Source organism: Apis florea, unplaced genomic scaffold, assembly GCF_048593485.1.
Source record: "Apis florea isolate Af1SG1 unplaced genomic scaffold, ASM4859348v1 contig_3517_pilon, whole genome shotgun sequence".
NCBI classification, from domain to species: Eukaryota; Metazoa; Arthropoda; class Insecta; order Hymenoptera; family Apidae; genus Apis; species Apis florea.
In genome coordinates, this window is record NW_028256778.1 from 588,564 (window position 1) to 604,235 (window position 15,672).

Below are 15,672 nucleotides of genomic sequence, written 5' to 3' on the forward strand. Positions count from 1 at the left end.
TTATCAGATATTTTGCTGGAAATCTTGAAAATTCGAGAATATTTTTCGAATCTTCCAAGCGATTTCTTACTTAATCAACGATAATCGACGGTAATTTAATTGGTTCCATCCAATTCTCGTCACAATAATTTACGCGCTACCTCGAAATCCAAATTTTTAAAATGCCCGCATTTTCTACAGAAGAGAAAATCAACCAAATACATACAGTTATTAATTCTGACAGCCCCAAGATATCAGAAATCGTCGATTTGTTCCAACCTCCTTTCGCGTCTAACTTTTTTTTCGTGATCTATTATTAATTAATCGGTCTGTTAATAAAAAATTGGCAATTATATGGTACGCACCTTGGCGGTGCTAGGTCATCCGCCGCCTCCTCGAGAACGACGGCGCTGTCACTATCTCCAAGGCTATCCAATCTATCGAGGGCGTCGCAAGGTGGCGAATCCCTTGTACCGGTGCTTCTTTCCGCCAATCTGCTCTGCAGTTGACGAATCACCCTCTGTTGTCTGAGAATAATGGACTCCCTTTGCGCCAGACTAGCCTCGATCTCCTTCTGCTTCCGACAAAGCCTCGACTCGAAGAGCAGTAACTGCGAGGACAATGTCCGTAGCTGTTCTGCCTTCTCCCTTGTCAATCGAGCCACCAGATCCTCCTGAAATAATTATATGATCCGTTAGAACGAATTATACAACACGCAAGAAACTCGACGTATTGATTAATAACTTTTCCTCTTTTTGTAACAGTTAGCGATGATAAGCAATGGAAGCTTGAAAAATTTCAGTTCCAGCACCAGATATATTTGGGCAATTAAGGGGATCTATATTTAAGTACAATTATTTTTATGAAACTTCTTAGAAGTAATTTATTTATTAATTACGATCGATAGAAATTAGAAAGGGAATTGTTATTGTTATTATTATTATTACATTTTTTAAATTATTCGAACAACAAGCGATTTAATTTGTACGAAATAATTTTCATAATAATTCGTCGTATTTCATAAACGAGAACGAATGTATTTATATGAAAATTGTATTATTAATTGTATAATCAACTTGAAACGGTTCTCGCGTATTATGCTATATCCCGTATACATATCAATCTGCGCAGTTTCGAGGTCGAGTTAAATGCAGCATTTCTGCGTGGCTTTATCGACGTTGAATTAATCAGCGATTTGCATTAGTTGAGATAGAGAGAGAGAGAAAGAGAGAGAGAGGGAGAGAGTAGCTCCGCTAGTAATTGGGTAACAATTAATCATGTTAACTGATTATCGATAATTAACGAATAGAAAATAGTTGATTAACGACACTGTTTTTCCGACTTTTACGATAATACGTTAAAAAAGAATGGAAAGAATTCACGATGTAAAAAGATTCTCAAGAAGATGGTTGAAAGATGATAATGGTAAAATTTATTTTCACCAAGATCGTCGTCGTGGTAATTAATTCGGAGATCTTATCTATGGAAAGGAAATGGTACAGCTACATATAATTATACAGGGCGTCCACGAAATTATTATACGAGCGATTCGATGATAATTCTAGCGTGCGAAAATAAGTCGAAAAAAGAAACGATATTTCTTAATTCAAGGCCTCGTTCCCAAGTGAGTCAAATTTAAAAAAAATTTCACATTTTTTTGGGGACGAAATTGGTTGATTGATCGATCAGACGCGAATGGATTATCGACGGAAGGTAATTCCACATGTTGAGATAAAAAAGAGACGTACAAGAATAAATCTCATTTTAAAAATTAATTTCCAGGAGAAAATTGAATTTAAAAATTTCAAGCGAATATATAATCCCTTAATTATGTTAATATTCAATTTTAATTTTCTCCTAAAATTTCAATCCTATATTTCCATTTGCATATGTGTAAAAATAACAATACTTATCGACCGAGTTTACATTTAAAGTAAAATCTTGAATTCCTAATTTTCAAATATGATTTACTTCACTTTTTGCTTCGATTTATCTTTCCACGTAATGTTGTTGTATCACCGTTCCTATTTATCACGATTTCGAGCACACCTCGTATACATCTTACGGCCTAACCGTGATCGATTTGATACTGTAATTTGAAATTAATTAGGTAACCTCAAGGGTTTGTCCAAACCGCACGGTCTATATTCTCCGAATGTATCTCGCTTTACTGCGCCTCCTTCTCTTTCGCTTCGATTAAACGCGCATACATCGAGTACAATATACGTTTAATTTAATATCGTATTGAACGTATTCCATAGTTGGAATTTGTTTGACGTACAATCGTATATATCGATCGACGTGATAATTAGATTGGAAATTTTTTTTTTTATACAGATGGAACAAGTTTGAATATTCAACTGTGTAACTGTGTAGAATTATGTCGTGTTATTTAAAATATAATATACGCGTTGCGTACAATATATTTGTACGAAAGTGTCGGTAATTTTATCGTGTCGTAACATTGACAGTTATGAATCGATTTCAATTGAAACATCAATAATTACGACGTAATATTTTACAATTAACTGCATAATTAATTATTTCGTGAATTGATTAGATTTAAAAATAAATCGATACGCGATATCCCTAATAACGTAATAAAAAGTGAAACGAATCAATCTTCAACTTCCGCGTACATTCTAATCGATCAGAATTTGAATTTATTTTTCTTATATTACAATTTTAGCCATAAAAACCTGTCAAACCTGTTACCCCAAGTTTGCGTTATAAATTTACTTATAAAATTTGTATATAATACAATACATTACAAAAGGAAATAATTTTTTCACGGCTTTCTGATAAATTGCCACCGGCTGAAGAAGATCGTTCTACGCTCTTGAAAAATGTTCACACGATGGAATATATTATATATCCCAGTATCGTATTGGGACGATATTCCCCTTTCTTCATGGACCAACCGTTCAGAATTTCTTCTGTTTCCAATCCTTCGTAACCAAAAATTTTACACCATTTATAAATTTGCCTGTAACTTTATTCCCGGCCAAGTGTTTATTGACACGAGGGAAAGAAAATCGTGCGAGACAAATTTATTCATCATCGCGTGACAGGAAAATAACATATCTGCATCTGAAAAGTGATAATAATCTAAAATTTTTACGTAACCGCGTAATGCATGTAAAATGTAACTTTAACATTAATAAGGAAAACTTCTTTTCTTTTAATCGACGACCAGGATTTATCCAGTTTTAACGACGGGCTGTTTCGAGCGACACGAAAAAAAATCTTTTGATAATGATCTTGACGTTTTAAAGGAGGGGTTTTTCGTTATAATTTATTTTTCATCGCGAAACTCCGCAAGAAGAAATTTCAGAAAGGAACTTCTTCTCCTCGAGTGCCAACTTTTACATTTTGTCTTTGTCGAGATCGAGAGCACCATCTTGAATTATAAACGTCCAATACCCTTGTCAATTTTCGAGCAACTTGAGAACAGTCTGACGTTGTCATCGTGTTCGGAATCCCATTATCGTTCGAAACTGTCTTTAGATCATCGATCGTTTTCAACCGTGCTTTCAAACGTTTTCCTCCATCTTCGTTTTCGATCATGCCACTTCGCCTGATAAACGATAATTATTAAGCGAAAGTGTCGATGCAAAATACTTCTCTCGAAACTGTATCGAATCGATATTAATGATTTCTTCTCATTTTTGATTTTGATGAAACGGTAGATTTTTAGATTTGGAACAAGGCTTTATTATTTTAAAAAATTAATTATATCCTTGACACGAAACTTAAGCCTTTTATAAATCATTTCAAAAATTAGGAATACGTAATTTATTATTAATAATGTTTATGAAACAAAGATTTTCTTCAAAAAAAAAAAAAAAAGATACGTGTAGAAGCAATAAATATAATCAATTTCACCACGCATGATTATAAATTTCAACAATCGTTAATATTTGTTTTGTAGTTCGGCATGGCACACATTTCATAAATCGTTATTTATTCTATCACATATTTTTCCATCATCCCCCGTTTTTCATTTATCCGATAGAACGTCCCCCTAAAATGAATTTATCATAACCAGTGGTGCAGGAACCATTTGAAACTGTTTATCTTATCGAGGTTGAAAACAGCGGAACATATGGAGAGAAAAAAAAAAAAAAAAAAAATATATATATATATCATACACCTTATTTTTCATCAACGAAGCGTAAAAACAAATTTTCTCTTCGTTTTATTTCCATAACGTCTCGAATTCTTTTTGATTGAAAAAAAAAAAAAAAAAAAAAAAGAAAGAAATTACTCGTGAATAAATAAACGAATAAAATAAACAACACGAAATTCGATACACGCGATCAATTAAAACGATACGAGAAACGCGATTCGTTACAATACGCCGTACAAACACGATTTTTACTAATCGCCCCAACTTCTCCACGAATAAATTATCCGTCCGAATACACGAGATTAAAATCCCCCTCCTCCTCCCCCCCCGTTCCTCCTCGAAAATGTGTCGTAAATTCTCTCGAAAGGAGCAATTTTAACGGGGAAACACGGTTAAAAAAAAATATAAAAGATACGGCATGCACGTGCGAGACATTTCGTAGCCGGCTGCCTCTAAAAATCCTCCACGTCGATTGTGTTTAAAGGATGACACGGGAACGAAATAAAGCTTTGAAACGTAGTCAGATGCAATCTGCGGGATTTGTTCCCTTCGAGGAAGCATCGCTTTCTTGGGATGCAAAATGTATCCGGCGCACTTTGCATAGATCCAGCCAGTTTCCTTGTCTTCCCCTCCCTCCTCCCGCTCCCCCTTCTCCTCCTCCTCCTCCTCCTTTTTTCCTTTCCTTCCTTTACAGAGGGAGAAGGACAAGTCCATTACACCACGCGCATTGTCTCGCGTAAATGGCAATTCTATGGAAAAATGGTTAAGCGGGCGAGCATTGTCCATTCTTTCATGCCGCTACCACCTTACGAGCTACTCCCTGGCACGCTTCTTGGCCACCAAGTGTGAAAAGGAACGCCCGTTCCTTTCAGTTCCAATCACACCAACGAACGATTCCCAACGGGAGTTTCTCGGATATGGCATGCACGATAATCACTTGAACTCACTCGAGGACAAAGGAACGCTTTCCGCTTTCCTTCGTTTGCCTATCCGAACGAGAAGAAGTCTATCTACTTGTTTCGCTTCGATTTTTCTGTAGTTTGATATATACGAGTTCGAGAGAAAGGATACGATGGTTCTCTTTCTTTTCTACCATTCAACATGTTAAGCAAGAGAAATCTTGTTGTTCAATTGTTTTAACGACTATATAATCTAGCAATATTCCGTAATGAAATAAATATATTTAACACGTAATTTACCTTACAACTCGAACCTTGAATCCTATTAAAATTGGGAAAACTTTAAACCGTTATAACTCCGAGGATAGTGACTTCCGGGCAACGAACGAACGATCACTAGAAGCGCGAAACTTTACCCTTTAAAATGCCTTTTCACTTATTCCGATACGACTTCCAGTTTCCGAGATATCATCGTGCGAAGAAAAAGTAATTTTTATTCGTTTACCTTAAACCGGATTAAACTTTATTAAAATTTGAAAAACTTTGAACCGCTGTAACTCCGGGGATATCGACTTCCGGGCAACGTGCGGACGCTCGTTAGAAGCGCTCAACCTTCCCCTTTAAAACGGTTTTTGTTTCGTCTCGATACGACTTCCGGTTCTCGTGATATCGTCGTGTAAAGAAGAGCGTAATTTTTAATCGTTTACCATCTCGATCCTTGTCGCATATTCGGATCTCTCGCTCGCGCCTCGCCTCGCTGACCTATCCCAAACTGCCGGACAAGCGATAAACACGATTCCTAGAAACAGTATGCAACTCCAGGAAAAGGAAAGGAAAAATATTTAGGTCGATAGATGGCGGGCCTATTCGCAATATCTGCAATGCATTAACTATGGATACTTTGAATCGTTATATCTCGGCAACGGATCGAGATATCGGGATAAAACAAAAAGCAATTTAAACGGCATAGCCTCCTCTGTGGTTTTCCGACTTCCGATTTTGATGACGAAATATTTAATCTCTTCTCGCTCTTTTTATACCAAAAAAAAAAAAAAAATCGAAGCTTTAACGAAACAAAATTTACGAATTTACCCGCGCAAAAATAAAACAATCGTAACGAAATCGTAAAAATCATTTCGCTCGCTCAATTCCATCCATTAATCGGACGGTGGATGATTGAAAAATTCACAGAAGCGTGAAGAGACACGAGCCAAAGCAAACGCGATGTAAAGGGAAGGAATAACGTTGTGCAGGTGGTACGAGGAGGAGTGCTATGCTTAGTCTGGTTTCATTCGAAACCTCGTCGAGTTCGCGTATACTTATCCACCGCACGCGAGGGGGTCGTTGCGTCTAATAACGGATTATTGCATCGTAATTAAACGCTTCTTCTTACGTTTATTAGGCTGTCAAGACCAGCGAACGTGACAGTCGCGTGCCACATGTCCGTTGTTTTACAAATTATCGACAACTCGTACCGCTATTAAATGGGTATATCCAGCTTTACGAGTTTCACCCTAGTAATTTCCTGTTTGAATTTAATTACAGTAAACTCTCTCTTGACGGGCACCCGTGGGACCGGATCCCCGGCCTGATAAACGAATGGCTGAGTAACTGTTTCCATGCCTAGCGCATTGCAAATATAATTAAATATGCATATTACTGCATACGTATTTATCGATCACGTGCAATATTAAAAAGTAACATTAAATTAATTTCGACGAATAGGCGAGTGGAACGATAATTTTTAACTTTTATTTTTTTTTTTAACGACATACGACAATCAAAAATTAATTATTGAAATATGATGGTTTTTTAAAAACGATGGAGCAACGATTACCATTCACGAATACGAATTTATTTCCCACTCGTTCGTTCATATTTATTCATATTGTGCAATTATGGAATTATCGAGGTATTGATGTTTCAACATCCGTTTAATTATTCAACATCTTATAAATAATTCTCGACAACACATGTTAAACATATTATCAACGTATTACGATACGATAGCTGTAAATTTGTCATCGCGATTAATAAAAGTAAAGGTTCTTCAAATATCATCAAACCCGTAGCGACGAAGATCCAGCTTTTCTTTCCAAACAAACGTTTCAAACAATTACGATCCATCTAAACTCCATCCCAATATATTCTCGTACAATATATTTCCACCCCGGATTTTCCCCTGTTTAAACGTCTCTTTATATATATATATACACAAACACACCCAAACATATCCAAATATCAAATATGAATCAAGCATTGCTCAAGCGTGCGTACAAGCAGCGTTCTAAATACACCTATGAGATCACAATTATTAGGTGGATTTTTCTCGAACAGAATTAATCTGGCCAAAGAAAGCAGAGGATCAACAACAAAGGTGGGAGATCGAGATTCGGGGTCTAGGATTTGTTTGCCATCTCCGTGTATACATCTTTGTTTCAATCCGCCTGTTGATCCCGATCGAATGGGATTCGGTCAGTCTAATTACACCGCGTATTGTCTCCATGGTAATTAATTGGCCGCGAGAATTTATTATTCACCGCGGCCCGTTTAATCACCGAACCAGCAATTTCTAAAGCGACGAATGGGAAGCAATTAGCCCGTTGATGCGTTCATAATTGAACCTCGAGTAAACTGCGATGCGAAGAAAGTATCGACAAGCACTTGGGGGGGGAGGGAGGGAGGGAGGGAGGGAAATAAAGCAGATACAGGAGGGAGGGATAAATGGGACGGTATGAGGTAGGAAGGAGTTTCTTTCGTTTCGAAGCTCGATCGAAAATTTTCACGTTCTCTTCTTTTTTTTCCCCCCCTGCCCCATTTCATCGTGCTCGATCATTTTACGCGTATACTCTTTATCATTACTTCTTTCTTTCTTATTATCACCCCCTTTGATGCCAATCAATTGATTCACTCGTATTTCGAGATAAATATCTCTTGTTGTTCAATTATTTAATTGTTATCATTATTTCTCTCTTTCTTATTATCTCCTTTGCAACTCGTTGATGCGTTGATGCCAATTAATTAATTAATTCGTATTCCCTATGCTCGAATGTTTTTATCTTTAATTACGAAATTAATACACTCGTGTTTGATACAAATATCTTTTTCAATTCAGTTATTCATTATTATTATCTTTATTATAATTATTCCTAAAATTATATATATTTTACATATATATATATATTATTACTACTCCTTTGCTACTACATTCATACATTTTCAGATAAATTCAATCTCTCGTTCAATCGTTCAATTACATCTTATACAAAATATCCCTAAAATTATATATAGATATATATTAGATAAAAGTGAGAAAATCCATTAAAACTATCGTTACCTTAACGAAAACTTGACTTGTCTCGAACATCCTTCAATTTAATCAAATTCCATACCCTTTTTTTTTTTTTTTTATTTTCTGCCAAAAAGTCCACGATCCACGCCTCGATTCTCGCTCACTCGTAACCCATCACTTCCAGAGAATCGGAAAGATTGTTCGCGATTATTTTGCCGCTCTGCTGAATTTCAAAGTAGAATATTTTTTTCTTTCCCTCGAATCCGCCACGGACACGGTAGATCGTCCGTGGTCACGCGAGCTTCGGGCCGAAATAGACGAACGTCACGAGAACGACGTCCTATCCCGGGCATAGATTCATTTTCCAAGTTTTATAACGGGCTTAATCAACGAGGCATCGAAACGTAAATACCAATCTCCTCTTTTCATATCGCGCAACGAAATGAATTTCATATCCATTTCAACGAGTGAACGAAATTTTAACCGAGCCTGGATTGTTAGGTTAGACACGAAATAGGTATTGCAATTGACAATGTCTCTAAATACCGTTTATTTTCGTTGTAAGAACGAGCCAGTTGTAAGAATTGGAAAGAAACAAGGAATACATTTGTACGAGTATACAGCTCCATCTGTATTCCATCCTTTTGCGCTCGACGAGGTTCGCTTTGATCACCGTTATTTCGTGTTCTTTTTTTTTTTTTTTTTTTAATTTCCCTTCTTACCTGCAATTTCAACGTCCTTCGCCAGGCGAGCATCTGATGCGCCTGTGCCCTCTGCCTCGCTCGGAGTGCCGCTATCACGGATTTCGCCTCCTCTAACGACGTCACCTCCACCTCGTTCCCATCCTTTGACAAATCGTTGCCCCTCGGTGTCTCGGTGATTGCCGCCAGGGGACAGCTATCCATCGACGTCTCGTCAAAACTGCAATCAGAGAACGGATCGATATCTTTATTATCGATTCCCAAAGGCGATAAGGGAATCTTTTAAAAAATTACCTTTAGAGAATTAACCATTTTTCTTCCTTTTCTTTCTTTTTTTTTTTTTTTTTTAATCATTAAAATTCCTATCAACGCAGCTCGAACGTTTCCTCCGTTCTGTTAATTCGACAAAGATAAATAAACGAAACGTTATTTAACGAACGGGGGACTCGTTTCCTGATCGCGTGATCCATTTACCGGGATGTTTCGTACAGAAACGCAGCCAATGAATCGTTGCCTGAACAGTGCCAAGAGTACACTTACTTGACAAAAATAACCATCTTACTTTTTCCAAACGAAATACATTTTAACACTTTTATCGCGAGACGATGCACAAAGCATGCAATATCCGTGGAATAATCAGCGCCGCCGCAAACGAAACTCGACGATTTCGATACGCCCAATTATCGTGGATAATCGATCGCCAATCCTCGAATCGGGCGGCGAATATTTAAACGCGATTCGCTGTATACCTCGCGACACAGAGAGAGAAAGATAGAGAGAGAGAGAGAGAGTTTCTCGTGGATCGGATTCCTTTGAAAACCGACTCGAAAACAAACGAGGAACTGTCGTTCGAAAGCGAATTCACCGGCTCGTCCACCAGCAGTGAAATTTAATAAGAACCGCAATGATTCATCGCGGCTCTGTACCGCTTTCGTCCCGGTAAACCGAGCGTATTGAATGTCTAGGAAACGATTCGGAGGGGCAAAAGTTGCGGGGATCTCCCTCGCCTGTTTCGCCGCGCCGTCTACCTTCGCCTCGTAAATTCGCATCCATCATGATTTACGGGCAAATCGTTGCTCGCCGGCAATATTAATTCTCGTCCAACGAATATGGAAGGAGATGGGTGTATCATTTGTCCTAAAACGCGTGTAAAAAACGTGGATGGATAAGCGAAAGTGAAATGGAGCCACTTGAGAATGATTTTTATTTACTTATTACCGATTTGTGCATGTGTTTAGGTAGGTATTTATTTTTGAAAATTTGTTGGGGATATTGAAGACGTTATCTTTCGTATTTTATTATTATTGGTGATTATTGGATGGAGGAAAATTGTTGCAATTGAACGAAAGTTTGATTCAAATTATAATACTATTTTATTGGAGAAATGAATCTGACTTTTAACGAGAGTTTGTGAATCACGTGTGCGTGGAGCAATTATTCCCTCTCCTCTCTTTCCAGGTTTATTAAAAAACGAAACTTATGGCTTATATTGCTTTGCGATAGATGTCGTTACATTAGATATCTTTCGTCCCTTGTTCCATTGAAAATTTCTCTAAATTAATTCGTAAAAACATTTTGAAACGAAACGAGTTCGAGATTTTCGCGAAAACAAATCATCGCCTGAATTTATTAATTTCTCTATTCTCGCGCACAATCGTGATTCAAGGAATTCAACGAGAGAAGATATTTCTGCAACGCTTCGTATTTTCTGATTTAAATTTAAAACGTATCGAATATGAGAATTCCGTTCAAACAACGCACCCTCTCTCTCTCCCACTCTTCATTTTCGGTTTATACGTTCGAGATTTATACCCAAAGTGTAGAATGATTTTTTTTTTTGTTTTTCAAATATATACGATCGATAAATTCGTGAAATAAATTAGGACAAGGTATTTGTACAATTTTTAGTTAGTTCGATTTGCATAAACACAGCCTCGCATGAATTTTTTATGGTAAATATTGCTTTTCCTTAGCACGCGAGATCTCCGATCTCTAATTAAATTGAAATAAATTATGCATGAGTCGCTGGATTCTGAGTCACTCGACACGATTGATGTCTCGTTTTTCGTCGGCCACGATCCATCTTCACGACCACCATATTTTGCGCGATAAACATTAGCTTTCAGAAATAACAAAAAACATATATTTATTTCGTATCGTTTAATCAACTTCTATAATAAATCTTCTTACACGTTTTCTTACAAATTGAATTCGCGTATGGATCCGTTTCTTCTCCATAAATCGTTTCGAATCGTTAAAATTTCAAATGGAAATGAAACAATTTCAAATTTCAAATTTTTAAATTTCTCGATCGAGAAGAAAATGTATATATACGCTCTGTGATTAACGACCGCTTAATCGTGCGTTCACACGATCTATTAGCTTGGTAGGAAGTAATTAAGCTACTTAGATAGTCACAAACGAATCTGCAGAACGCTGGTCCAGCAGAGTGTCCAGCAACGTCCTAATGAAGTTTCCAATTCTCGTTAATCGTTTGATGCGTCGTTAGTTAATCTCTTGATTTCCACGCTAATTTATTTAACACCCAAGAACACGTTTCACCAATCGAATTAGATTTCAAGCGGGGAGGAAAATTATTATTCTATTCGTTTTGGAAACATCGATGACGAAACGAGTTATGATTAATCGTTCGACTCACTCTCGAAAATCTAAAATTGAAGGAAGAATTTCAACGCTGTGAAAAAAAAAGAAAAAAAAAATAACGATGCTTCGTTGCCCACGGAAAAAAAAATAAAGAGAGATCCACAAAATTAAACGGAAAAAATTTGAACCCGAGTTCCCCTCCCTATCGAGAAAAAAACAATCCCACACGATTCTAATTTTATTCACCCACCTATCCCGCACCTTTCAACTCCGTAAATTCCAATTTTCAATCACCAAAAACCTTCACCGCACGTCCAGTCCACGGTTTTAAACCTCAAACGAGTCGATTCCTTTTTTTTTTTTTCTTCTTCTTCTTCTTCTTCTTTTTCCTCCCCCCCACAAACGAGAGCACAACTGCGAAAGCCAATGGCCGGGCTGCTCACCATTCGGCCATTAACCACGAACAACCGCGCGACCAACAGCCGGGGACAAACAAAACCGTTTCTCAGCAAACCGCACGACTATCCATCGTGACTGTCCTCGCATGTTTCGCATGAATTTCCCTCCCCGGTTTACGAGCCCGCCAGACTTTCGTTTACGAGCCCTCCCCCTCCCCAGAAATCGGCCTCTCAATTATCGCCGACAATAAGCGCGCCCCGTTTCCTTGCCATCCGTGTTTTAAGTTTTGCACGCAGCACGTTCCCACCTGCGGGATTATTATTATCGCGACCAGCCAATTGGCGAATCGCGGAACGCCAGATGGCGCGCGCCAAGTCAGTGTCAGTTTGCGATCTTGATAACGGCCAGCTGATGCGACACCTGGTTTCTTTCTTCCCTTCCTTCTTTCTTTTCCTCTTGCTATTTTATTTTCGACTGCTTGACACAGTTTCGCAAGTTTCGCTCTGCGAGAAGCGAGAAATTTTCTCTGAGCGCGATACAATAATGAGACGTTTGTATCTTAACATGGAAAGAGATTTTAGCTAATCGCTAATTCTCTGTAAAGCGAGTAATACACAAAGTTGTGAATATTGAAAAATGGGTTGTGTCTACATTATAGAAAAAGTGAACAAGTCACAAGAAAGTCTAAAAAAACGGTCATTTGACCGCGCCGTGGTAGGTTTAGTGTTAGAGGATCGACGAGAGTGATATATCGGCTTCTCTCTTTTTCGAATATTGGCCAATATTCGAAACGACGGTTCAAAACACCGATTTTTAGGAATAGATAAAGAGGAAGCTTTCGATCGATCCTCCCCTTGATAAACGATAAAAAAGAAAGAAAAAAAAAAAAAAAGGAAAGAGTTTAGAACAAAGAGGGACGATGAACGATTCAAAGGAATGCCAATCGATGGAAGCGTTTTGGAAACATGGAAGAATGGACGGTGAAAGACTCGATATAGGGCGAATAAATTCAATACGCGGTTCTTCGATTTTCAAAGGGTTCAACGCGACCCGTCGATAAAGGTTATCTGTCGATAAAGGCGATCGACGATGCTCCCCCCTCCCCTCTCGTGGCCGAGTGGAAAATGCATCGAGACAAGCGATGATGATGGCCCGAATCGATATTCGGCAACTATATTTACACCCGTTCGTGTATAAAGCGATATAATTTTACATCGACATATTTTTGTATTTTCTATATTTAAATCTTCCACGAACCCGCAAAAATATCTTGAACGACAACAAAGCGCACCTGCGCTATCGCTCACGACTTCCGGCCGCCTTGAAGGGGAATATATAAACCGGAAGTTCCTATCAATCGTCAACAAGAAAGCCACGAATTTTCGATGATAATCCGCGAGATTAAACGAAGAAGAAGAGAAAGAATTTAATTTAATTAATTTAATTAATTTCAGTCGATAAAAGGTAAAGAATTAAACGAATCCGTTTTGACTTCCAGATTTGGAGGAAATTATTACTATCATCATCATTCTGCTCGTTCAAAAATCGTGATGCAGCTTGCGTGCAGCTTGAGAAGGGCGAAGAAAAAGGAGTAGGGAACGCAATCTCTCTCCGGGAGACGAATGACTGCGTCACCGTGGCTTAAATAATATCTCTGCTGCCGCTTCGATAAATTATATCACCGAGATTATTCACCAACTACCCACGAGAGCGATAGGCCAAGGTTGCAAAAAAAAAAGAGAGAGAGAGAAAAAAAAGAAGAAGTTTAACCATTGAAAAGATTGGTTACAATAGATATAATAATAATAATAATAATAATAATGATGATGATGATGATGATGATGATAATAGATATTCGTAGTATAACGTGTAATAATATGGTGGTGAGTAATGGGTATCTATATATAAATGTAACAATAGTAGGTAGACAGTGGTTAAGAATGAACGTGGTGAAACTTGGAAATTAAAAAAATGCAAGTGGAGAAAATAATGGGTGTTTTATTTGCGTCGCATTGTCAGGACAAGGCAAGGATGTTATTCATTCACGATGCGAAAAAATATAATGGAACGCCCATTCCCTGCCTTTATCTCTAAATGTCACCATTATTATTACTTTTTGCAATAATCAAGCTTTTCTTCTTCTTCCTCTTTTTTTTTTTTTTTTTTTTTCAGCTATTCCGTGTACGACAATAATGGATATCGGATATTATCTATTGAACGAACTATTGATTTTTGTGGGAAAAAAAAAAAAAAAAATGAAAGAAAACGGTTAAAAATAGATTTAATCCGTACACGATTCAAAGGTTTTATTACAGTCTGTTTTGGATGGAATAGAATCTCTGCACGGTTTATCTAATATTATCAACCACTTAACCCCTGCACAACTTTGGAAAGGTAACCCACATATATATGCCAAAAACAAACTTGGAAACTCTATGAAATACAGATATATATATATATATATTATACAATGCTTTCCACTTTTCGTAGGAAAAAAGTTTAAAGTTTTATAAAAATGAAAAAAATGCCTATAAATTTTCTTCTGTACAATCGAAACAAATTGAGATTGATTTTCTTATACGCGTGATTATTTATAGAAACATCGGGAGGGGGAGGGGGAGGAATATATTATTAAACGAATTTATCAAAAAAAAAAAATTAACAGTTTTCCTACACGTAAACGCGAGACTATTTTCACAAGAGTGGTCCTCATCGTTCTAGAAAAATACCTTGCACCGGTCAGCCGGTCAGAGTGAAATAATAAAATGGTTGGAGACACGTTAAAACGGATACACCTTTTCTCCAGGTGTAAAACTGTAAAAGAAGTGCACACGCCCGTATATATTTTATCGAATCGTATCGCTGCGACATTGCAGCTGGCTACTCGAAAATCGGGGAAAATCTACAACCTCGACGGATCGATAATTCGTAGAAAAACGACGGCCTTATTGTGTTCCAGTATCGTGTCAAGATTAAAACTTTGCCCGTTCGTGGAAATTGCACGGGGCAGACGTATCCGAAATATCGATTAGCCGAGTAAACGATCGAGATTCCAAGAACGACGATGCGCAAGGAGATGGGTAACGTTCGAGAACGTTTTTTTCTACGATCGGTAATTTAGGAAAGTTACGATACCGATCGCGTGGCGATCTCTTCGACGAATTAACATCGAAGAACTCGTTCTCCTCGTCAATTTTGTTCGTCTCTTGTTACGCATTCTTGCGTCACATTGTCGTCCAGATATCGTTCGACGATTTATAATTTGTTTATATTGTCTATTCATATTATCACTATGCATCTCGGTTCCAGGGAATATTAGATTGTAACTAGAACTAGGGGGGAAATAAATATTTCTTTTTATCTATATTGAATATAAGCGGGATATAACGATCGGTTTCTGATATTAAAAATAGTATTGATTTGTAGATATACGTACATTCTTTTAAATTATATTCAAATGTCAAATCCAATTCTGGTTTTGACAATACACGAGGAAGGCATCAATAACTCTCTTTTTACGATAGAAATAACCGAACAGCCGGGTAATGCAATACTTCCCATCCAAACTACATTAGTTGGACAAATGACGGATCGATTCTGCTAAAGGAGATCGGGATAAAATGTTTTCTTTTCTTTTTCAACCAATATACCAATCTTTTCTCTTTGCAT

At 37.4% G+C, this 15,672-nt stretch overlaps 1 protein-coding gene across 4 annotated transcripts in view; it reads right to left on the reverse strand.

Annotated features, from left to right (window-relative positions):
* Nucleotides 1–15,672, reverse strand: part of LOC100868065 (uncharacterized) — a 114,741-nt gene that overhangs the window by 4,394 nt on the left and 94,675 nt on the right. For 3 of the 4 annotated variants that reach the window (XM_086913961.1, XM_086913963.1, XM_012493675.3), the window contains 2 exons: nt 9,022–9,220; nt 345–652 (listed from right to left, as the gene is read on the reverse strand). In XM_086913961.1, coding sequence (XP_086770087.1) covers nt 345–652; nt 9,022–9,220 — 507 coding nt within the window. Of the gene's footprint in view, nt 1–344; nt 653–9,021; nt 9,221–9,294; nt 12,194–15,672 lie in introns of those variants that run through there. The other variant, XM_086913962.1, reaches the window with a different exon arrangement.